General features: G+C 36.1%; 1 protein-coding gene across 1 annotated transcript; it reads right to left on the bottom strand.

Annotated features, from left to right (window-relative positions):
- Nucleotides 1–1350: 1350 nt before the first annotated feature.
- LOC121985303 (probable galacturonosyltransferase 4) lies at nt 1351–8853 on the bottom strand. Its single transcript, XM_042538669.1, has 8 exons — nt 8683–8853; nt 8543–8577; nt 8222–8336; nt 7870–8075; nt 4114–4331; nt 2874–3231; nt 2202–2777; nt 1351–1853 (listed from the first exon to the last, which is right to left on the bottom strand). Exons 1-8 carry the CDS (start codon nt 8789–8791, stop codon nt 1578–1580), a joined length of 1893 nt encoding a protein of 630 aa, XP_042394603.1. The 5' UTR covers nt 8792–8853; the 3' UTR covers nt 1351–1577.
- Nucleotides 8854–26090: the final 17237 nt, after the last annotated feature.

Genomic DNA, 26090 nt, shown 5'->3' on the forward strand with positions numbered 1-26090 from the left:
ATAGACAACAAAAAAGCAACAACTTTGAAAGGAATAACCAACAAAAAAACTCATTCCACCATCCTCACCAAACTAAAAAAAAGCCAAAATTCTAAATTGAAGAAATCAAAATCAAATAAAGATGGAATAAAGTTCATCATTAAAAATCTTCTCTTCATCATCAAATGTGACGTATAATGAAGTAGAAGTGACTTTGGTTCATCAATTTAGAATTTTAGCTTTTTTTTGTTTAGCGAGGGTAGTGGAATGAGTTTTTGGCTGGTTATCTCTTTCAGAATTGCTGCTTTTCTGTTGTTTATACAAGTGCATGTATGGATTTTATGAGGATTTTTATCGAAGGATATAATGGTTAATTCAATCTATTTTTTTTCCTCTTAAGGTTATTATCAAAAAATAATAAAAAAGACAATAACATAATTATCTTTTATTTATTATATGCCACATTTGATGATTGAGGTGATTTTTAATGATGAACTTTATTCTATCTTCATTTGGTTTTGGTTCATCAATTTAGATTCCTGATTCTTTTTTCATTTGGTGAGGGTGGTGGAATAAGTTTTTAGCTGGTTATCCCTTTCAGAATTATTATTTTCTATTGTTTATGTTGGTACATGTATACATTTTATGAGTATTTTTATCAAGGATATAATGATCAATTCAATGTGTTTTGTTTCTCTCTTAATGTTATTATTGAAAAATAATAAAAAAAAAAATTAGGGTAAAATTATCTTTTACAAGATTTCTCACATTTAACTTTTGGTTAAAAAGGATTAAATATTATTTTTTAAATATAAAGCGGCAAAATACTAGATAGAAAATAAGGGGTTAAAAGGTATTTTACCTTTTTAATATCAAAACAACTTTACCATATTACTAATAACTCTAATATACTTTTGAACCTCTTTATTACTTTTCAACTTATTTAAAAATATTAAAACTAAATGAACTATTTTTAAAATTTTCAATATTATAAAAATTATAACTTGAATAACTTTAAATCATTTTAAATATGATATTGTTCTCAATTTAAGAGCACCCGATTCCGTCAAATGAAAAGATAGGACAATACAAGTTAATTCTAGTTGCATCACACATAAGTCCAAAATGGATAAAAGTAGATTTTTAATCGAATTGAACAATTATTAATTTATTTTTTCAATCATTGTTTAACTTTTTTTATATCAATTTATTTTCTTATTTGCATTAGCATTAGTCATGTTATATTCATACTTCACATGTTTTAATGGAAAAGGGAGGATATGAGAATTATTACCTTTACTATCTAAGAAAATATGTTTACTCAAGGTTCTTTTAAAGTTAAAATTGCGAATGCAACATACATACTTCAAATCCTATCGAAGGGGAATGCCCAATTATCATATATGCTGCCTGTATCAAGAAAAACCTAATACAAAGGCCCAAGTTGCTTTTGTGAAACCAGAGCACAAAGAACGTATCTAAGCATAATGTTTTTACTTAAACAAACTGAAAACAAAGAAAGAAAATAAGAGAATATGCATGGCCCAAAAGAACCGTAACCCAAAAAATGAATCAGCTGGAGCAGTGCCAGATGGCTCCTAAGGATTAATGTTGCAGTCTCTCAAATAAACTTGGTCGTAGTTCACATATTTAGACCAGTAATTACGGTACTTCCCGATGCCTATTTCAAGCCAAGGTTTCATGTTTCCATTGTAGTGTATCACAGCTGCACCTGCAATATCTTTCTGGCTCACATTTAGACTATACCCAAGCCCTAGAACATGCCATGAACGATCAAGAGGGTAAGTGCGCTTCCAAAATGTTATTAAGCCTGGTGGAAGAGTACCCAACTTCCACAATAGTCTGTCTTCATTCTGTAGATAAAAGTAGGGGGAAAAATGTGAAGTAACTTCGAAGTGTCAATGAACCATAAACGTGGATCTTAACTTGGTAAACCATCGAGGTTTGCATAGAGGATAACCGTGTATGAACAAGACACAGTAAGGAAAGTCGCACAAGTATCTACATAAGGAAACATGTAATGCCATGTATTTGGTACAAGTAAAAGGACAGCACATTGTTATATATCAAATGCTGAGTAGTGATACTACTAGTAATTTGCTAAGATATCCTAATTGGCATTTTGATATATACTTCAGAGAGAATAGAGTTAGTGAAATAGTACCAAAAGTGCGTTATGAAGAATAGAGCATGTTTCTTACCAATTTTTGCCAATGATGATAGATCTCCGTGATGTTTTGCTTCCTCCATTCAATCAAATCAAACACATTCATTCCATATGCCCAGCCACAAGCACGTGGGTCAAAATTTTTGGCAATAAGAGGATTAGAAAAGTTGAGATACCTATCAAAGCGATGGAAATTTTCACCACAGGTCTCAGCTGCACCATTAACTTTTTCCTTGAGATCAATAGCCCACAGAGAGGAAAGGTCTTTCTGCACAATGACATCATCGTCTAGGAAGACAACTTTGCTGAGCTTGGGGAAGATCTCTGGTAGATAAAATCGCAGATGGTTTAGGATAGATAGATACTTTGGATTTCTAAACTTCAAGTTCCCATCAGACTTAGCAAGGTGGGACTTGAAGTAGTAATCTATCATAGACTGAGATCCAAGCTGCTTTAGAACCGGACTATAGCTTGAGTTCAGCCATGTAAATTCATCAACATTCTGAACCTGAATTGCCGCTTTCCCTGGTGGATTTGCTAAAAACCACATCTTCATTGCTGCATAGTTGAGCCTATCAGTAACAATATGGAATACATGGTTTTCAGGGTACTGCATGTAATAAGAAAAGAATGTGTTGATAAGCATGAATTCAATTTTAAACTCAAAATAAATAAAACACAATGGTTAATGCACTTAGAAGATGACCTTAGCATTTAATATTGTAGAGTTAACAACTGCTGCAGTCGCTAGTACATTGTCAGAAAAAAGTGCATAATGAAAGAGTTTGGGATCTTCAAGCTTTTCTTGGTGAGGGAACTGCTGTTTGTTTGAGTCAAGTGAATGATATGCTGTGGTGAGATGCAAAGGAAGACAGTGGAGACCTCTAGGAAGGGTTTTTGCAGCAACTTGTGTCAGGAACAATTCCTGTTTTTTCTGAGCTCTCAATTGGTCCTCTGCAGATTGATAAAAAGCTCGAAGCTTTTTTATCACAGAAGAGCAGTCATTATGAATTTGCCTGCCTTTTGCCAAAGTTTGTTCCATCATCTTCAGTTTCTCATGGGCACTAGATCAAACAATCAATCACACATGTAAATTTGTCAAGTCTCTAAGAAGCATCAGCTTCAGTTTGTTTGCTTTTAATAAATATAGAAGACACTGCAACAACATATCTAATGACTGTTAGAAACATCTATGACAAACCCTGCAGATAGATATCCTAAAATGCAAACTGGATGCAGCAAAAAAATTAACAAGGGTTAATTACAAACAACTCCAAGGATGCAACAAATACAGTTGCATTATCAGGCAATGAGAAAGGTAGAATACAAATTAATCCCTCATCCCTCAAACTTCCATCCCCAAACTTTTATTTTCTCAAGGAAGCCCTATGTAAAATCACGGGACAGTTCAGTACGTAACCCAAAAAAAATGAACTATTTGGGAATGGATTTAGCTGCCAAGGTTGCGTTGTTGCAAAGTAGAATAATTAAGTAGATGCTTCTGCCTCAAACCCATAAAAGAATGATGATGCTGATTATAACAATGACGATGACAACGATGATCACACAGATGTAGGACATACAAACTTTCATAAAATAAAAAAGGAGGATGACCTTACAACTTGAATATGGAGGAAGGATAAAGATACTATTGACTAACTTGATATGATATGGAAGTGGGGCATACAAAGTATCTTGCAAAACAGAAAAAAAGGATGATCTTATGAATATGTTTCAAGCTTGATGTTACATTTTGTTTTCTTAACCTGAATATGGAAAAGACTAATGTTGCTATTAACAAACGTAGTAACCTTGTCATGTCCTTATCCGAGGGCAAAGTAATGCTCTATTATAATTCTATAATCGAAATAGAAATAGGATAAATGATATCAAATGAAACGTTTGTTTGCACTTAAGAAGATGCAACCAAAAATAAGAGATTATACCCTTTTGGCAGTTCAGTGTCATTAGTTGCATCTCCAAGTGTGTGTTCAACTTCCCTCACCCGTGCTCGAAGCTCCCTGATGAATTCAGGATAAGTTCTGGAAGGCGAAAGGCTAAGATAGACCTTTGCTCTTATTAGCTGGTCCTTGAATTGCTGAACTTTTGCAAGAGATAAACCACTTGAATCAACTTTAGAACTCATTTCTGGATTATGAAGATCCTTTAAAAAAAAATCATATATTTAGAAATGATCACTGGATTTTGTCTAATTCAAATTTAGTTGGCAAGGAAATGAAAAGACTACCAATGGATATCTGTAGATAAGATAATGCTGATTTCAAACCCTCTACTTAGAACTACCATATTTCATTGCCAGACTAATCAAATTATATTTTACAAGAGTTGTATTCAAATTGAATAACTCTCTTTCTAAGTATCCCTTCTCTTTGAGATCGTTATTCTTCATAAGTATGACCTTATCAGTCTCGAATGCTAGCATGATGTCTCTCTTGACTAGCAACCATTTCGATAGTAAACTTTTTTGAATATTAAGAACGTGCAAGACATCAATGTGCATTAGCTTTATTCCCGAGGACATATGGAGTATGATCTTTAGATGAGTTACCCTTACAAAGTTCTTGTCTACAGATTGTTGAAGTATAGGAAGAGAACATCTCCTTATCAGCACATATGTGTATGTGTTGCTCTTGTGTCAATCCACTAGTCTCCAGGGGTAACAATCATATTGGTTTCGAGTACCAGCAATGATGGATGTAACACATTTGTTGTAAGTGAGTATGTCCCAGTAAATGGGGTACACCTGACCTTTGGGCTTCTACTTTTTAAGACCTTGTTTTTGCCTCTTAGAGGGTCAATCCTTAGTTCTATGGTAAGGTTTTCCACAGTAGTAGTTCCCATGGCCTTTCAGTTTAGGTCATTATTAATGTGCCTCTTCTTGTTAGTTCTTGGTTTAGCTACCCATTGGAAGCCTGCCTTTCATTGGCCTTCTTTTCAATAGGAGTGAGCCTTATGATCGTCATAAGTGACAATATTGTCTTACAATTGTTGTTGGATAGTTGTTAAAGTTGATTCAACCACCTTGCTAATAAGTCAACATCTCGATCCAGACCCTTTTGGCAATATAAATCTTATCCTCTTTATAATCTCAATACACCCTTTTGGCCATCAGGCACACCCCTTTGAGTAACAAACATACTCTCCTTGGTATCATCATCACTAACTTTATCTCGTTGATCACCGAATTATCCCTTCAAATATCGACACACCATTTCATGTGAGCTTATCCCTTCATATAACAATTTTAAAGATGAGGCAAAGACTAGCCTTTCTTTCCTTAAAAGATGATATTGACACGCTAGATGCTTATGGTTGATTGGTAATGGCCTCGCAAGATACAACCTATGACTTGAAATAGGAACACTCTAAATTTTGAGGCCTGACAAATTTTCAAAGTCTTAGAACTCTTTACAGAGGAGAGGAAGAAAGAATAACTCAATAGGAAAATTCACAAGTTGAGAATAAAGTTAGAAGTCAGGTATTGAGCCCTTTTTATAGGAGTGAGGAGGGAGTATGAAGGGTTAAAAAAACATTAATAAAAAAGCAAACAAATCACCTTTATGACCATTTAAATATTGATGCACTGATTATACCCACCATACACTTTCCTTCAGTAACTATGCTAAAGTGCATGAATTAAAAGAAATTAATACTCCTTAATTAATTTTGACGTAACGGTCAAAATTCTTGGTCTATAGAATAGGCTTCCTAAATGGAAGCCTTTTAGGAAGTTCACTAAGCTATCAAGTTTAGGCCTTATTGGCCCACCAAATCAATAATGGAATAAATGAGTTGTTAATCCCCTTGATTTTAACTATCTTGACCCATTTCAATTAGTGCATCTGATCCTGTCTGAAAGTTAGAGAGATGGTGTGCTGGACAGATGACTGTAATGTTGACTAAGAGAAGACTTTTAATTAGAGAAAAGGTTGCGAACGGGGGTGAAGATCCTTTGCACACACTCAAACAAGAAGACAGAATGTCAGTGCCCAAAAACCAGGGAAGGGGTGTCTGGCAAAGGACATCCGACGCTTAAGTCTAATGGCCGAGCGAAAAAACAGAGAGATAAATAGTAGAATGTGTGTGCGTAAATGAGACGGTTGTAAAAGCGTACCTAGCCAATAGAGAGGACCCCTTTATATACCACTTCTCATAACCTCCATAATCATGAGGTGACAGAGAATGTTGGATATCAGAAGCTATCGAGTAAGGGAATATGTACCGCCTGGGAGGCGTACAATCGCCGTCCGAGGAATCTTCCGTTACCCATGTGCATCCTTTTTGTAACTTATGCCATTAATGTGGCGCTTGAAGGAATATGCTGTCATAATGTGTCGATTAATAGAAAATGTAGAGTCACTTTCGAGGAAAGTTCCATTGAATGCTCATGTAACAATAAAAGAATATTCTCTTACAAACGGTTGGTATTCTCTAACAAGCTGTTGTGATTCTCTGACCATGTGGTCCCTTGAAGATGTCCCGGCGGAATACCTAGCCGACCGAGTGTATATATAAAAGCAGAGTATGGTAAGGCTTTTGGCCCTTAGGGCTGCTCGGATACATGTCGTGTGGTGCTGGAGATCTGATTATGAAATAACAGAGAACCAAATCCCCTAGCTCCGGACGACTTTATAACCGACCCACCATATGTGGGGTACTTGCTTCTGAATGGGGAATTGAGCCTCGAGAGGCCTGATCGATACTTTCAGCCGATCGGCCTTGTACTTGGAGGCTTATCCCTAAACTGATAGCTTGAGCTTTAGAAATTCGGTCGAGTTTCTTCTGAGGTTTGCCTTGTATGTTGATTCTTCAGAGATAGATATTGAGCCCTGTAACTTTGGTTAACTTTATACCCGACCACCCATATGCAGGAGGATGGGGAATGAACAATGAAAGCCCATATATTTGATCGGCTGCCAGATCGACCCACTGCATACTAGGCAATCAGAGCGAAAGACTAGGCCCCTGTGACTTGTCCGAATATTACTCCCGGACGGTGTTGTGGCCGGTCGAGCCTTTCTTGAACCCAAACGAATGATGGATGGTCGAATATATACTAGGTGTCTTAATATAGGCGGGGAGCACTAGGCCCCTTTGGTCCGACCGGCCTCTTGAATGGCCATCCTTGTACCGAGGCTCTTAGCGCTGAGTGACCCTTTGACTGCCACCTCCCCTTGACTTGGAACCCCAACTCACCTTGACTTTGACTGTCACGTCATACTTAGATCCGTACGTAACATCCCGTATCAGCATCCATTATTAATTTTAGTTCCATGTAAACTAATCTCAAGAATAAATCCCAATATTTTAGACAATGATCCCACGAGAAATATCACTTACGCATACTCAAGTTAGCATCGGTGTACTTATATCCATAGACCCTACTTTTGTATGAACTGATACTTTCGTTGTACCATATTGGATCAACCCTCCATTACTTGAATTTTTTTGGACATGAATTTATCATTCACTTGAGAAATTAGCTTTCGACGGTCTACATGCAAAATAGTCATCCTTGTCCATATTCATCTTATTGATTACGGAAACCAAATTTCCTATATCTTTTCCTTGAGAAATCATGTAGGAATTATTGAACTTGTTATAACAAGCACGAGTAAACAATTTTTGGTAGAACAAGAGGTAAACCTAATCCAAGCAGATAAATTCATATGTGAAGCTACCTGATTGACAGACAGTGTCTTAGATATAGTTTTATGGAATTTTGTCGGCATTTCCTCTCCTTTGGTTTCACCTTCCTGCAAGCCGGCATGCTTTCCCTCTTCATTAGTCACTTGCTTAATTCGACTTTCTGCTTCTGATCTAGTTCCCTTGATATCTTCGGATAAGACTCTATTTGGACGGTCACCAGCATTGCTCAAATATATTTCTATCATCAGACATAAAAGACCAATATCAAACTCACAGCAAAACAATTTCTCAAACAAATTTGAGAAGTGCAAGCACTGGTGAGGCAAAAGGTCAGGTTATGATATGGGACTACAATAAAAATGAAGCAAGAATAAGTGAAATTACCTCTTGCCCCAGATACTGGGGCATCATTGCCAGAGTGAGCATGGATCTGATTTGAATCACTCAATTTTTTAGGGAAAATTGGCCAAGCTGGTTCTTTGACAGCACCAAGAGACTCCTGCGTCGATATTGAACCACAAAAATGACAATTTTTTATTACGAGGTTATAGATCAAAATGCAAAAATAAACTCGAGAAATATTAGAGAAAAATGAAAAGAGCCATACGAATGACATTCAGTATACAAGTCACATTGCCTGAACTCCAGAACGTGGAAAACACAATAAAATAAAATCTGTGTAACTTGTAACTAGGAGTAACAAACCTGGAAAGGGATCTCATCATCGAGATGATCAATTGCTGCCGAAAAGCAAAGAGGAAACAATGTCAAGTGATAGAGCGAAGAATAGATGAACACAAATAAATTGATTCTTCTTCGGACTGCTTGCTTCAGGGAGGCGTTACCGACAAAAGTAGGCGTGGTGGCGAGCCGATCAGTGTAGACAGCCAGCGGCGCGACAACAGTGATGCAGAGAAAGAACAGAACGAGCGTTTGCCTCCTCCTCCTCGCCATATTCGGTATTCCCTACCGCCCCCTTCGAAAACAAGCCTTCATTACTCGCCGATCGAAATGGCCGTTGCGGGCTTCCAGAAACGGACGAGGAATGGAATAGTCCTGGGTCCAGCCCAGCAGAACTCTCGCGATGACGTGGAGGACACGTGTATGGCTCTGTCTGGCCTTTGAGATTTGAATTTAAATTATTTCATAGTTTCAAGAAAATGAGTTTGACTCGATCAAAGAATAATTTGGTTTGTTTTAAATTTTTCTTGTTTTTTTTAGAGAATTGAAAGCAACAGCAGATTAAAATTGGTAAATAAATTATATAATTTTGAAAATTTTAAAATTTATAAAACTTCTAGAGCAAAGCAAGGTGATGAAATCCTAGAAGCAGCAAGAGTATCTAAGTATGGAAGAGAAGTGTGGCTTCCTGGCAAGATAAAGGATGAAGTCATGAAGGCATGGAGATTCTTGGCATGCAATTAAAGCTTCTATGAGGATGAGAGAATTGCACTTGTAGAATGACGTGCAGGTGCGGCTAGACTTAGGAGCAAATTCAACCTTAAAAGTGGTTAGATTTAGGTAATTCAGAGTATTTGATGACTCATATTTTAAGGTCTGTATTCATTGAATGTTTTCGTTGGATAATCCACTAACAACTCGTAAAAATTATAATAGTTAAGTATAAGAACCGGAAAAAGTTACCAACAACAACAATATAATTGAAAAGTCTTGGTCGTCGGTTGTCGATGGAGCGTAGCAGGGTTACAGGAGCCTTTTCGAAGCACCAAACAAGAAGAAAACTTTTAGTCGTTGTTATTCTGAAGCTTCGGGTCGAAGGCCTTTATATAGGTCCATTTCGAGTGTCTGGAACCCCTCAGGGCGCCTGGACCTTGTGGCTTGGCCAATCAACCCGCTCCACGTCAGCTTGTGGATGAAGTTTCGGATCCGGGTGTCTGGACCGACTCTGGGTGCCCGGACCGCCTGGGTGCCTGCGGCCCGTCCGGGCGAGCTTGGTTTGGGTGCCCGGACCAGCTCCGGGCGCCCAGACCCCTTTTTTTCAACAACTTTACTTTACAGAAAAGGTTAGTCCTGGGCAACCAAAAATAGATTTTTTTCCTACAAAATAGAGTTAGCACAACATAATAAAACATGAGTAGTAACTAAACCATGATCTAGTCAAGGTCACAATTTAAGTTTTCCAAATGGATCTAAGCTACACCGTCGCCTACAGTTTCCTCAATGGAGAACGTGCCCTCACTGGATCTCTCCTCCAGTTGCTTACCACTTATAGTCACTCGACTTGCCTCTGACCCACTAGGTCTTCCCGCCAGTTGTCAGATCCGCAGACCCAACTAGACTTCGACCGGTTGTCAGGTCTCGCTGACCCAACAAAACTTCCCGCCAGATATCGGGCCCCGCGAACCTATCTAGACTTCACACCAGCTATCGGGCCCCACAGACCTAGCTGGATTTCAGTCTGGTGGCAGGTCCTTCAGACTAGTCAACTCCTGCACACTTGGTAGAAGCGTTAGACTAACAACTCATCTAACTTTAACCTATTTGTCATACATCAAAATCAGACTATTAGTGCAACCTGTACCAACAATCTCCCCCTTTTTGATGTAGTGACAATCCGGGTTAAAGTTAGAAAAAATACAATAAAGCAATGAAGCATAAAGTGTTTTAAAAGTGAGTTTAATTTTTAAAAGTGAGTTCAATTTTTCTAACTTAACCCACTATCCTCCCCCTTTGGCATGCATAAAAAAGAATGAAAGACATAATGCATAAAAATAAGTAAAAAAAATATTGCTGAGATCTTCAAACAAGTTTCAAAGAGTAATGGTCATGTAAGGAACTTCGAAAACAAACTTTGCAAGTGATGTTAAATAAAAGCTTAGATTCATTTGAGGAAGGAGTAAATATTTTAAGAAATTTTACAAGTAAGTTTTCAAATATTTCAAAAGTAATAACTGAAATTTTACAAGTAAGTTTTTAAATATTTCAAAAGTAATAACTTTTCAAGATATGATAAATCTAGGTTTCAAAAACATTTTTAAAGTTTTCTAAGTTTTCTAAGACTTTCAAGAGTTTCAAAATGTCTAAGTAATATTTTCAAAGAAAACTTCTAAAGAATGATATTTTGTTGAAGCAAACTTTTGTAAAAACTTCTTTAAGTTAAAAAAAAAAAGTTAAAGTTATTTTTTTTAAAAAAAACTTTTCTTAAGGAAAATTAGAAAAGTAATTTCTAAAGCTTTAATATTTTTGTAGGAAATTAATTGTAAAGTAATTAAAAAAACTTTCTAATAAAGATTTTTAAGATAAGAGATAGTTAAAAATTCTCAAGGTAATTTTTTTAACATTTGAAGAGTAAATTTTTTTCTAATAAAGATTTTTAAGATAAGAGATAGTCAAAAATTCTCAAAGTAATTTTTCTAACACTTGAAGAGTAATTTTTTTTAACAGAATAACTTTTCAAAATATTCCAAAAAAAAATTTTAAAACATTTTTCAAAGAGAGATGTTTTAAAGAAAACATAGAGAGATCATTTTTTAGAAATCATTTTTAACTTATATAAGTAAATTCTCCTAATCTAATAACATTTTAAGAAAGTAATCATTCAATTTTCAATATATCTAACCGTTAGTTACTGACTAGCTATACAAAGGATAGCAGTGTTCACTTGGTTAGTCAAGTTAAGTAAGATTTGATCCAACTCATTGTTTACTAAGAAGGATTACTTAGCTTGATCATTGTATTTTGTTATTTTACGTCCAGACTTATGTTGATACACTAATATAAGCATTTGAAGTCCATACAAGTGGCCTACGCATCTTACGCCATTCTGTGTTTATGAATACACAATAAAGGTAGATCTAGTGTGTTTGTGAGATGCTCGTTTCTTAGATCTATAGGTTCATACTTTTTATGAGTTTGATCTAGACTAAGGACAAAATAATTTTCAACACTAGAGAAATGAAACATTTTTGAAAACATAAGTAAATGATTTTCCTAGAATTTGTAAAATATTAGAAAATTTTCCAAATGAAAATCCTAGTCTATCGTGCACATTCTCAATTGTCTTCGTAAACTACTGAATTCAGATTCAAGTAATGGTTTGGGGAAAATGTCAGCCAAATTTGACTTGGATTCAATATAGTTGAGTTCAATATTTCCTTTGGCGACGTGATCTCTAATAAAATGATATTTTATTTCAACATGTTTAGTTCTTGAATAATGCACTGGATTTTTGATTAAGTTAATTGAGTTGATGTTATCAATATATATTTTTACATTTTTATATTCCAAGTTAAAGTCTTTTAATGTGTACACCATCCATAATAATTGTGTTACACACTCACCCATTGCTATGTATTCGGCTTTAGTAGTAAATAAAGCAACACTGTGTTGTTTTTTTACTAAACTAGCTAACAAGTGATAGTCCAAGTAATTGGCATCCACCATTTGTACTTTTACGATCTAGTTTACAGTCAGCATAATCGGAGTCAAAGTAACCGATAGTTCAAAATTGGGTGATCTGGGTACAATATTCCTACATTTATTGTACCTTTTAAATATGTAAATATTCTTTTTATTAGGATCAATTTGTAGCTGGGGGTGAATAGCTCGTCGTGCTTCGTTGTCTTGCTTCGTGATGATGATATGCAGCGGAAAACACTCAAGCAATGCTAATGCTAGGATTTATTTGGTATCCATATAAAAAAGAGATGACTAATCCAAGGATCCAGCCCTCATACACACATCCACTAAGAAAACTCTCCTTTTCGGTAACTACCGGAGGTGGAGAAACCTCATACAATCTCCTCACAACAAGATACACTCCAACAAGAAGAAAATATGTAAGTGTATAAATAAAACCCTTTTCTTACTTGCTCTTGTTGATGTAGATCACCTCTTGACTCTTGGAAGTGCACCAGCACTTATCCCCAAGAAGCTTTAAGAACTAGCAGAAAGATCGTCGGAGAGAATCGTATGTGTCGGGGAAAATCACTTTGGAGAAGAAGCTCGCCAACAGCTATATTTCGTGCTTCTAGGGCTCCCAATCGATTGGGCATGCTCCCAATTGATTGCCACGTCAGATCCAGCCATCCTAGCCGTCCATTGCTCACTACCTGCGCAACAATCACATCCCAATCGATCAGTTGATCGATTGGGGAGGCTTGAATCGATCAGCCGATCGATTCAGTCTCCCTCGTGTCCATGCACAAGAAACAACCCCCAATCGATTGGCTAATCGATTGACAAGCATTCTATTTACACGACATAAGCTCCCAATCGATCGGCTGATCGATTGGCCCAGCTTTCATTCGTGCACACAACCAATCGATCGACTGATCTATTGGACTATGATCCAATCGATTGGTTGATTGATTGACCTCCCTTTACATTGTTTAAATCAAGTCTAGGATCCCCAATTCTAACATTAGATCAATCGTGACCTGTTGAAACTCCTCGTGCCTAGTATCCGGTCAATCTTGACTTGCTGGGACTTCTTCACTAAGTCTCCGGTCAATCCTTTGACCCACATGGACTTTTCCCTTCGTGCCAAGTATTTGGTCAACCTTGACCCACTTGGACTTACCTTCTCATGCCAAGTGTCTGGTCCTCCATGACCCACATGGACTTCCACAGATGTCCGATTACCCTTGACCCATCTGGATTTCCTCGTGCCAAGTATCTGGTCAATCCTTTGACCTACTTGGGCTTCCCAACACCAGGTGTCCGGTCAACCTTGACCCACCTAGATCTCCATGTGTCTGGCTTCACTCACGAGGTCTTTCCATCTGTATGGCTTCACTCATCAGGGCTTTCACCTAACTTCACTCACTAGGATTTTCACCTGGCGTCACTCACCAGGATTTTCCCACTGCTCGGCTTCATTCACCGGGACTTTCACCTGCCTAGCTTGACTTACTAGGTTTTTCACCTAGCTTCACTCACCAAGGTTTTCCAACTACCTAGCTTCACTCACTAGGTCTTTCACCTGACTTCATTCATCAAAATTTTCCCTTGCCTAACCTTCAGTTAGGACTTTTCCAATCAAGTATCCGGTCAACCTTGACCTACTTAACTCTTCTTCACATCAAACTGGTCATCCCTTGACCAGAAGGGAATTGTATCAATAATCTCCCCAATCGGATGATTGCATCTGCAATTTCCATGTATTGTCAAACATCGAAACTCAAACATCAGGACTCAAGCTTGAGCTAACTCAAACTTAGTCAACCAGGTCAACCTTGACGTAGGGATATTGCACCAACAATTGGTATCAGAGCTAGTGTGTTTGTGAGATGCTCGTTTCTTAGATCTATATGTTCATGCTTTTTATGAGTTTGATATAGACTAAGGCCAAAATAATTTTTCAACACTAGAGAAATGAAATATTTTTGAAAACATAAGTGAATGATTTTCCTAGAATTTGTAAAATATTAGAAAATTTTCCAAATGAAAATCCTAGTCTATAGTGCACATTCCCAGTTGTCTTCGTAAACTATTGAATTCAGATTCAGGTAATGAGTTGATAAAAATGTCAGTCAAATTTGACTTGGATTCAATATAGTTGAGTTCAATATCTCCTTTGGCGATGTGATCTCTAATAAAATGATTTTTTATTTCAATATGTTTAGTTCTTAAATGATGCACTAGATTTTTGGTTAAGTTAATTGAGCTGATGTTATCAATATAGATTTTTATATTTTTATATTCCAAGTTAAAGTCTTTTAATGTGTGCATTATCCATAACAATTGTGCTACACACTCACTCATTGCTATGTATTAGGTTTTAGTAGTAGATAAACAACACTGTGTTATTTTCTACTAAACTAGCTGACAAGTGATGGTCCAAGTAATTGGCATTCACCACTTGTACTCTTATGATCTAGTTTACAGCCGACATAATCGGAATCAGAGTAACCAATTAGTTCAAAATTAGGTGATCTGGGGTACCATATTCCTACATTTATTGTACCTTTTAAATATGTAAATATTATTTTACATTAGTTAAGTGGAATTCCTTAGCATAAGTTTGGTATCTAGCATACATACTAACTGTAAATAAAATATCAGGTTGACTTCCAGTTAGGTATAAAAGACTGCCTATGACACTCCTATAGTGTTTTAAGTCTATGGGGTTTCCATTTGGGTCACTATCTAAGATTGTGTTAGTTACCATTAGTGTTTTTAATTCTTTGATATTTTCCATGCCAAACTTTTTAAGTAATTCTTTAATGTATTTTTGTTGGTAAACAAAATTTCCTTCATTAGTTTATTTAATCTGTAATCTTAAAAAATAAGTTAGTTTACCTATAAGGCTCATTCAAATTCTTATTCCATTAAAGTTATAAATTCTTGTAAAAATTCTGAGTTGGTTGAGCCAAAGATTATGTCGTCTACGTATATTTGGGCTATAAAGATGTCTTTAACTGATTTTACAAATAAAGTTGGATCAATTTAACCTTGGTTGAACCCTTTAGAGATTAGGTAGGAGGTCAACCTTTCATACCAGACCCTAGATGTTTGTTTAATCCTATACAATGCTTTCTTGAGTTTAAAGATATGGCCAGGATTATCTATATTTTCAAATCCAAGAGGTTGACGTACATAAACTTCTTATTTATTAGCCCATTTAGGAAGATAGATTTAACATCCATTTGATAAATCTTAAAGCCTTTATGGGCTGCATAGCTCAGTAGCATGCTAATAGACTCAAGTCTAGCCACTAGAGCATATGTTTTATCATAGTCAAGTCCCTCTACTTGACTAAACCCTTTGGTTACTAGTCTTGCCTTATTTCTAACAATTTTTCCATTTTCACTTAGTTTATTTCTAAATACCCATTTTGTTTCTATTACCTTTTTATTATCAGGTAGTGGTACTAAGTCTCAAACTTCATTTTTCTCAAATTGGGCCAGTTCTTTTTACATGGCTATGATCCAGTCTGGGTCGAGTAGGGATTCTTCTATTGTTTTAGGTTTGATTTTAGAAATTAATGATATTTATCTTAGATTTCTAAAAGATGATCTAGTCTGAACTCTTAGGTCTGGGTCACCTATAATTTGTTCAACTTGGTGATTTGAGCTAGTTCTTATTGTTCTAGTCTCAGGTTGTATTTGTTTATTTTCTTGTGTTATATTTTGTTTAATTTCATGTTCATCTATTGGATTTTCACTTGCTCCCCCTAGATCAGTGTTGGCTCTAGTGAAATCAATTGGTTGGTATTGCGGTTGAGTTGAGTTAGTTTCTTTAATAATTTCATTGAATTTTACATTAGTTGTTTCCTCAATTCTTAGGGTAGTTTTATTGTAAACTCTGTATCCTCTACTGTTTAGGGAGTACCCTAAAAGATTCTATTTTATACTTTTGATGTGAATTTTCATAAATGTTCTCTTGTGTTTAGTATGTATACAGGGCATCCAAATACCTTAAAGTATTTAATGCTAGGTAATTTATTATAGTATATTTCGAATGGAGTTTTATTATATTTTTTTATTTATTATTGTTCTATTTTGTACATAGCAAGCTGTACTAACAACTTCTGCCCAAAAATATTTTGGTAATTGATATTCATTAAGCATTGTTCTAGTGGCTTCTTAAAGAGTTCTATTTTCTCTTTCTACTATTCTATTTTGTTGAGGTGTATAGGGACATGAGAATTCTTGATGGTACCCATTTTCTAGAAAGAATTTTGTAAACCTATGATTATTAAATTTCCCACTGCTGTCACTCCTAATTCTTTTGATTTTTGAGTCTTTTTCATTTTCAACTTGTTTACATAAATTACTAAATATTTCAAATATTTCATCTTTATTTTTTAAGAATTTTACCCAAGTAAATCTTGAGTAATCATCAATTATTATTAGACAGTATAGGTTTCCATTAATAGATTTAACCCCGTGTGAGTCAAATAAATCTAGATGTAGTAACTCAAGTGGTGAGTTGGTTTGAATTTAATTTATTGGTTTATGAGTTGTTTTGGTTTGTTTTCCTTGTTGACAAGTATTGCAAATTATTGAGTCTAAGTTAGGTAGGTTAGGTAGTTTTGGTAGTCCTCTAACTAACCCATTTAGTTTAGTGAAATTTCTAAAATTAGTGTGGGACATTCTTCTATGTCATAGCCAGGTTTCCTCTTTTTGTGTCAGGTGACACTTATGTGAGGGGCTGGTTAGGTCAATTGTATAAATATTATTATTCTTAAGTCCTTTTAGTTTTATTGTAGGGGCTTTCTGTTGGATCGAAAAGAATTTAGATATCTCCACAATTGCATGATATTGTCCACTTTGAGCTTGAGCCCTCATGGTTTTGCTCGGGCTGGTTAGGTCAATTGTATAAATATTATTATTCTTAAGTCCTTTTAGTTTTATTGTAGGGGCTTTCTGTTGGATCGAAAAGAATTTAGATATCTCCACAATTGCATGATATTGTCCACTTTGGGCTTGAACCCTCATGGTTTTGCTCTTGGGCTCTACCCAAAAGGCCTCATGCCAATGGAGATATCTTTCTCTTATAAACTCATGATCTTTCCTATGTGTTTTCAATGTGGGACTATGTTTGCAACCTTGCAACCCCAACAATCCCCCCCTCTCAAACAAAGGACCACAGGCTTCCCACGTCCGATCATCGACCCACCAGATCTTCCTGCCCCTCGGTCCACCCGACCTACTAGGACTTTCTTGCCTAGTCGCAACTAGGACTTCGATCCGGCTTGGTGTCTGGTCTTCTTGATCCGAACATAGGAGCCCCCACTTCCTTTGTTCGAGGTCAATATTGTACCCACATGGCTCAATTAGACCATATCTCTTGTGCACAGTCGGCGGTTAAACCTTCTAGCAGTTCGGGTTCTGATACCAATTGTTGGATCTAAAAGAATTTAGATATCTCCACAATTGCATGATATTGTCCACTTTGGGTTTGAGCCCTCATGGTTTTGCTCTTGGGCTCTACCCAAAAGGCCTCATGCCAATGGAGATATCTTTCTCTTATAAATTCATGATCTTTCCCATGTGTTTTCAATGTGGGACTATGTTTGTAACCTTGCAACCCCAACACTTTCATATATTTAATTAAGTATTCAGTGGATGTAAACCTAACCTTATATTCCGAGTCACGCAATTGACTGACACTGAGTAAGTTAAATTTAAAATTCTCAATAAGGAGTACTTTCTTAATAACAAAATTGGATTCTAACTCAATGTTACCTATTCCAATTAGGGATGTAAACGAGCCGAACCGAGCCAAACAGTATTAGGCTCGAGCTCGGCTCGTTTAAGTTATATTCGGGCTCGGGCTCGAGCTCGAATTGAGCTTTTATCACAAAGGCTCGAGCTTGGCTCGTTTTAGAATTATCAAGCTCGCGAACAGTTCGAGCTCGGCTCGTTATTAGCTCAATTATCAAAGTTAACGAGCCTAACTCGTTAAGCGAGCTCGGGCTCGTTTTCGGGCTCATTTTTGGATCGTTTTAGAGCTCGTTTTTTGACTCATTTTAAAGCTCATTTTAAGGCTCGTTTTAGAGCTCATTTTTTTTGCTCGTTTTAGAGCTCATTTTTTAGCTCGGTTTAAGGCACGTTTTAAGGCTCATTTTTTTTAGCTCACGAGCCTATAAACGAACATGTTCGCGAGCTCACGAGCTGAATATCTTTAAGCTCGAGCTCGGCTCGATAAAACTGTCGAGCTCGAAATCGAGCTCGAGCTCGACTCGAAATCGAGCTCGAGCTCGGCTCGATAAGATAAAAGAACAAACTCGAACGAGCTTTTTACCGAATCGAGCTCCGAATAGCTCGTGAACCGTTTGATTCATTTACATCCCTAATTTCAATTACCTTTAGTTTGTCGTTGTTTCCAAAGGCTACTGTTCCTAGTCTTTTGAAGGTTAGCTTTGTGAACATTGTTTGATCCCCGGTCATGTGTCAGGAGAAATCGCTGTCCAATATCTATTTAGATTCCTATCAAGTTTAGGAGGAGCAAAAAGTTCATCTCAAGTGTGAACTTATTTTAACTTTATTGATTTTATTTTAATTTAAACTTAATTTAGTTTAAATTTTATCCTTATTCATCTCACTCAGTCTAAGTTTTCAGACAAAGAAATCCTATGATTTTGTGAGATGAGTTAAATTTAAATTTCAAGGTTTAGTTTAACTTTATGTTAGATTCAAGTTTAGCTTTGGGTTCAACAAATAGGTATTCTTCGGATAAACTTCTAGGATATGGTGAGTTACCTGGACATCATTAGAGTAACCATGCCTTCGAGGTTTTACAAATAGTCCTATCCACTGAACTTAATAATAAAACCTTAGTCTAACTAGCTAGGATTGGTAGAGGGTAGTTTCAGTTAGTTTCACTAAGTCAAATGCACCAGGTCGTAGCCATATCTTCCTAGATATGCATAGACAGAGCTTCCCTAACTTATCATCATCCAAAACTTCTCCAGTGCTATTTTTCAAGTTAAACTTTTGTCCCTATTTTATGCCAACTAATTTGGAGTCTCCCCTGAATTATTGAGTTTTTATGTTTTAGGTTTATGCCATTTATTTTTATAATTATAATAAACTTGATGGTAATTATTTAATTTATTTGAGCTTGATTTATTTGACTTCATTTTATTATTTGATTCTTTAGTTTTAAGTTAATGGGCTTAGTTGGATTTGGTTTTAGATAATGAATTTTAGTTTTAGATACATAAAATTTATTGAGTACTACTTGCGTGGTAAGACGCACTTTTGGAATCCAAGATTTAGTCAGATTTTTGTTTTGACTTATCAGTGATATGAAAGTTTTGTTTGTTGAGCTGGACTTGTATCCGAGCCCGGATTTATTGCATATAGCCTTTTGGGTTTTAAGAATTAAGTCCAAGTTTTGTTATCTAGTTGTGAAGGATTCTAATAACCCTTTCAGATTATTAATTTCATTTTTAAAATTTTTGTTTTCCTCCTCAAGTTTTACAACTTGATTTGGATTTGTACTTTCAATCTATTCCTTGAGGTGCTAATTTTCCTCAAGGAGTGTTTCATTTTGTTTTTCATATTTAATTAATTTCTTATTCAAAAATGTAATTATTCTAAAGAATTTTGAGGTCAAGATAGAAGATACCTCATTCGAATCTTCGAAAATGAGTGCGGACTCATGGCTTGATTCATCTTCGGACTCATTGTCTTGTTCCATCTCGCTTTCTGATTCCGGTTTGGATGTTATCAACGCGAGGTAGTTGTGATGTTCCCGATCTTCGACGTCTGATTCTTCGGAAGATGATTCACCCCATGTCACCTTCTCTTCTTTCTGCATTTTGACATTAAGTAATTTATTCAAAATTGAATCCTTTTTAGTTACCTTTGCCTCGTTGTTCCCTTCGTGTAGTTCAACTAGTCTGTCCCAGAGCTTATTCATGTTTTCATGTGGACCGATGCGGTTTAGTTCTTCCTTCGTTAGCCCGCACGGGATTATGTTGAGAGCATTGAAGTCGATCTGGGCCTTCTTCTTCATTTCCGGAATCCAATTTTCCGGGTCTATTGGAATTCCAGAGTTGTTGTCGGGAGCCTTGTAGCCTTTGGTGACGCTATACCATTTGTCGAAGTCGGTCTTCAGGTATACCTCCATCCGCTTCTTCCAGTATGGGAAGTCGTCACCGTTGAAGAGGGGAGGATGGATGGTGCTATATCCCTCGTTTTGGGCCATGAATCTTGCACACAAATAGAAAAAGAAAAGATGGTCCCAAGACTGGGTCTTGGATTAGCAGTGTGGGAGAAAAATTAAAATATTAAGACTGAACTGGTGTTGCACCAATTCAGAGTAGTTTGTAATGAAAAAGAAAATTATCCAAAGAGGTAATTGTACCAATTTGGAGTATATCAAAAAAGCTCATAGCAAAAAAATAGAAAGGAAAAAGAAGGAAAAAAAAATATCACCCCCTTTGCCAAATTGGTAGTTGTACTAATTCAGAGTGGTATCCGCTCTAATACCACTTGTAAGATCGAAAATAATGCTAGCGGGGGTGAATAGCGATCTCGAAAATCGATAGCGAATTAATCGAAGTATGCAACGGAAGAAAAATGAACCAATGCTAACAAACCGAGTTTTACATGATTTGGAGCATTCGACGACTCCTACTCTAAGGCTCGCACTTGTCGAGTGCTTTCATTAGGAAATCCACTAATAGTTCACAGAAGATTACAGGAGTTAAATACAAGAACTGGAAAAAGTTACCAACAACAACAATAGAATTGAAAAGTCTTGGTCGTCGGTTGTCAATGGAGCGTAGCAGCGTTGTGGGAGCCTTTTCGAAGCATCGAGCAAGAAGAAAACTTGTAGTCATTGTTATTCTGAAGCTCTGGGTCGAAGACATCTATATAGGTCCATTCCGGGCACTTGGAACCCCTCTGAGCGCCTGGACCACGTGGCTCAACCAATCAATGCGCTCCACGTCAGCTTGTGGATGAAGTTTCGGGTCTGGGCATCTGCACTGACTCCGGGCACTCAGACCAGCTAGGCGCCTACGGCTTGCCCGGGCGAGCTTGGTCTGGGCCCCCGGACTCCTTTCAGGCACTCGGACCCCTTTTCTTCAGGAGCTTTCTCCTATAGAAAAGGTTAGTCCTGGGTAACCAAAAATAGATTTTTCCCTATAAAACAGAGTTAGCACTGTAAGGAAATAGGTTACTAAATACGCAAACGCGCAGCGGAAAAACCTATTTCCTCCAGAAGATCCATGCGAAGGGAAACAAAACTTATACTAAGTTAGATCCAAAGAGCATGAGATTATACCTTTGTAGCGTGCACTCGATCTCCCGACTGCTCGGATCTCAGCACGATCAAAGCATCCATGCCTCTTTCGGTATCCACACGAACAAGTACTCCTCTGTTTATCTTACAAACGCTCAAATATGGAGAAGAAAAATCACATATGGTTGTGCTAGCAACCAAGAGTGATTTCGGCCAAGGGAGGAAGAAGAAGAGAAAAGAGAATGAAGAAGTAAGGAAAAATGAGAGAAAAATGGTTTAAGTATTTTCATCTAATGAAAAACACTTAATGCTCATTTATCTCATTAATGAGTCTTAATTAGTATTCACTCTTCATTAAGGACCATTTTGAAAACTCCTCCTTTCATATTCAATTTCAAAAATTGAATATTGTGATTCATTGAATTTCAAAAATTCAATAAATACTCTCTCATTTCATATTCACTTGAGTTTAACTCCAGTCTAATTCACTCGAGTCTTACTCAATTAATTCTCATGCTATTCAAATTTAATGAATCACTATTTCATTAATTTGAATTGACTTTCTCGAGTGTAATTTGAATTGGACTTGATCCAATAATTAGATCCAATTGAGTCTAACTCAATAAGTTCAATTCAGATTAAACTTAATCCAATTATTCATCATATGAATACATCTCCAAATCTACTTGTTCTTTATGTGTGACCCAATAGGTTCTATTAACGTTGGCAATGTACCCAAATCAATATTTAAATACATAAGCAATGAGTGACATTTAGCAAGGCATCATTGCTACCCAAGTGACGAGAAAGTCGAGATCCGACCTAACCTTTCCATGGCTATTATCTTGTATGACTTTGTCTCTCTATCCTTGATATCTAGATTGATCAATGAGGTATAGACCGTGTCATCCTCTTATCAATCTTTGTGTTTCTTGATCTCTAAATAGACACACTCAACCAAAAGAGCACAATATCTCATATTGACTCATTTGAGCATGATCATGCTTTCTTTGTGCCCTACTAATCAAGGGGCCCACAAATATCGCTTCCGTCATATGGAAGAAATAGATCCCATCTACATCACTCACATCCCTCCGCATAATTCATTACATACCCAGTGATCGACTTTATTGCCCACCTTGTTACAGGTGACGTTTACCGATATCAAAGTACACAACTCCTTATGTAGGGAACCGTAGCGACTTCAGGTCTAAGGATATTCATATCAATAGTCACATGAGAATATTTATGACACTCATATAACGATCCATAAAACATTCTCATGGCGGGTCATTCAGTATATATTCTCTAATATATACCCATGTGTCAACTTGATATCTCATATTCATGACTTATGAGATCAAATCATCCGTTGACCTACATGCTAGTCTCAACGTATTAATATTGTCCTTGAATATTAATGCTCGACTAGGAATAATTAAGAGTAGTGTTCTCTACAATATCTCACTATCAATTCAACCAATTGATATACTGTAGATAAGAACCTACTATCCAAGGACATTATTATACTTATTCAATTGGCACTGAACTGAAATAAATATAATAACCAACTTTGCCTTTTATTAATAATGATATATGATACAAAATGAACCCTTTACAATTATCTCATAATTGGTACTAGGGCTAATACTAACAAGCACAACATAATAAAACATGAGTAGTAATTAGATTCTGTCTCCCCGAGACCAGGATCTAGTCAAGGTCTCAGCTTAGGTTTCCCAAATGGACCTAAGCTGGACCAACGCCTACAGTCCCCTCAACGAGGAATGCACCCTCACTGGATCTCTCCTCCAGTTGCTTACCTTTACTTACCACTTGCAATCACTCGACTTGCCTCTGACCCACCAGGTCTTCCTGCCAGTTGTCTGGTCTGCATACCTAACTGGACTTTGGCTGGTTGTCAGGTCCTGCAAACCCAACCAGACTTTCCACTAGATATCGGGTCCCGCGGACCTATCTGGACTTCACACCAGCTATTGGGCCCCACGGACCTAGCTGAATTTTAGCCTGGTGTCAGGTCCTTCAAATCAATCAACTCCTACACACTTAATAGAAGTGTTAGACAAACAACCCATATAACTTTAATCTATTTATCATATATTAAAATCAGACTGTTAGTGCAACCTGCACCAACACAATTAATTGAAAGAGTCTTGCAATCAACTAATCATAAGTCAACTACACAGTCGACTCAAGGCCAAATAGAAACTTAAGAATATTTTTTTCTAGTGTCAATTGACTAATCAATCAACTAATACTAAGTAAGTCAATTGATGATTCAGATCAATTGACTTATAATCAAACAAAAATTTTACAAAATATTTTTATTCAAGGGCTTGTCGATTATGTTGGTATACTCATTTTTATGTTAGATAAAGAGTTAAGTTTGAGAATGTGTTTGATAAGCTTGTAACAAGCATATGTAGAAGTATGTTACATAGCAAGAGAAAGTCTTGATAAATTAAGGATGATTAGATGTCTAGTAAACAAAAGCCGTGACAAATTAATGTTATTGAATGTTTAGTAAGAAGAAGCTCAAGTAGATCAACAATGACTAGATGCATAACAAGATAATGTCCTAGTTATTCATGGTTAAAAGTAGGCTTGGCAAAGTGAAAAAGATTCTAGACTAAAAAATAATAATTAACTATGTGAGGTAACGTTGAATCTGGGACGACTAACTTGAATCCATAGAAGTTTTTCATCGGTTGTCAGGATAAATTGGGGAAGTACACATGGAGACCCATCTTGATAGCCAATATTCTCAGATCCGCTACCCATTAAGGAGAAAATTTTCTATTAATATATCACAACTGAGTCTTGCACTCTAGATCCCTGATCTATCACTGGAGGATCTAACCATAACACCTTGTCCGGAAAAAAAAAACTCTATACAAAGGTTTTAGAGAGGCATATTTTAGTGACGTTGTGAATTTTATTTGTGCAATGATAATAGTAAGTCAACATATAAAATTGGAAAAATGAGGAATAGAAAATGAGGAATAGATTAGACTCAAACAAAAACATTAAAATTAGCTTAGTTAATGTTCTAGTCGACTAATAGTTAAGTCGACTCAACAAACAACCTAGACCCTTTGTTTGTAAAATATGTTATATGATTCATTAGTCTAACTATTGCTATGTGCAAATCGATTGGGCAATTGAATGATGATTCATCTTTCTATTGAACAATCGACTGGTAGTCTCTTGAGTTGTAACAAATCGTTAGTTTGTTGTAATAATAGTTTTCTTGAAGTTAGGATGGAAGACAATTCACATATGGTGAAAAAAAATGATAATTTTAGTTAGCGTCATTCATTATTTCTGGCATGATCGATCAAATTCTATGGAAATTTTTTATTGGTCATCAGGATAAATTGAAAAGTGCATGCGACAGCCAACCCAGAAGCCTAATATCTTTTAGTCGCGCCTCTCATTTGGAAGAAAAATTCTTGCAAATATACCATAGCTAGGATAGTACTACGGGTACCTGGGTGATAATCTAAATATCATATCATGACACCATAGCCCCGGAGACATTAACTGATGGTGAAAAGAGTTGACTGATGGTTGGTTAATCAATTATAATAGAGTTCATTAAAATAGTTGTTTCTAGAAAATACAGATCTGCTACATTAACGACCCCCTAGTGTGGATCCCATGGATATAGAGGGAGGTACATGCAGGTACACAGGCGTCAAACGGATGGTGGGGTAAACCCCATGTCGTCAGTTCCTGAGAATCGACCCCTGACTATTACGCCAAAGATATGATGTCATGCGCTCACCGTCTATGATACGTCTTAGGAGCTAAAGCGATGGTAAAATAGTTATATTAAAATAGTTGTTTCTAGAAGTTGCTATTGAAGGTGGTCAACTGTAAAATAGTTATGTGATCATGACTATTTAACAAATGAATAAAAAATAATTAATTTAATTAATTTTATTGATTAGTTTTAGATAATTAATATTTTATAAATTTTTTTATTAATCATCAAAGTAAATTAAAAAGTCCTCGTGACAAGAGGTTGCACGTTCCATTTAGAGAAAAAAATTCTACAAATTTATTATAATTAGGAATCAAATTATAAATACCTAGATAACAACCTATATATCCTATTACTAGACTATAGTCGGAGGCTACTTAACTTAGGTTGAAGAAGTAGTAATTTGACGTAAAATAGAATGGATGACTCTATAGATTTCTTGAAAACATGGGAGAGACCTAAAATACAGGGCATATTGGCTACACGACAACTGAACCACATAAAAGATTGACTTAGCATCGTCTTTCACTTTATTTTCTTTTGTGCATTTACTTGGTTGTTATTGTTTTTTTCTCCTGTTTTAAGGCTATTCACCCCTATATTCTAATTCCTAAGGACTAACCGCCATTATATATTTTTTCACAAAAATAACTACATAATTATTTTTGATCTTTTGGTTACCTTAAAAGAATGAGTGAACTTCAATATAATTCTAAAATGTATCTATATATTCAAATTTAAAAACTGACAAAAAAAACGATGTAACAGTTTGTTATCGAAATTGATAAATGACTATTTTGA

Source organism: Zingiber officinale, chromosome 5B (genome assembly GCF_018446385.1).
Source record: "Zingiber officinale cultivar Zhangliang chromosome 5B, Zo_v1.1, whole genome shotgun sequence".
Classification (NCBI taxonomy): domain Eukaryota; kingdom Viridiplantae; phylum Streptophyta; class Magnoliopsida; order Zingiberales; family Zingiberaceae; genus Zingiber; species Zingiber officinale.

Excerpts from the sequence above, each read along its gene's own strand:
- LOC121985303 (XM_042538669.1), bottom strand. The coding sequence starts at position 8,791 with ATGGCGAGGAGGAGGAGGCAAACGCTCGTTCTGTTCTTTCTCTGCATC. Across the intron at positions 8,337-8,542 it reads ATGATGAGATCCCTTTCCAG|GAGTCTCTTGGTGCTGTCAA; the intron begins GTTTGTTACTCC and ends ATATCGACGCAG. Across the intron at positions 1,854-2,201 it reads ATCATCATTGGCAAAAATTG|AATGAAGACAGACTATTGTG; the intron begins GTAAGAAACATG and ends TTTTATCTACAG.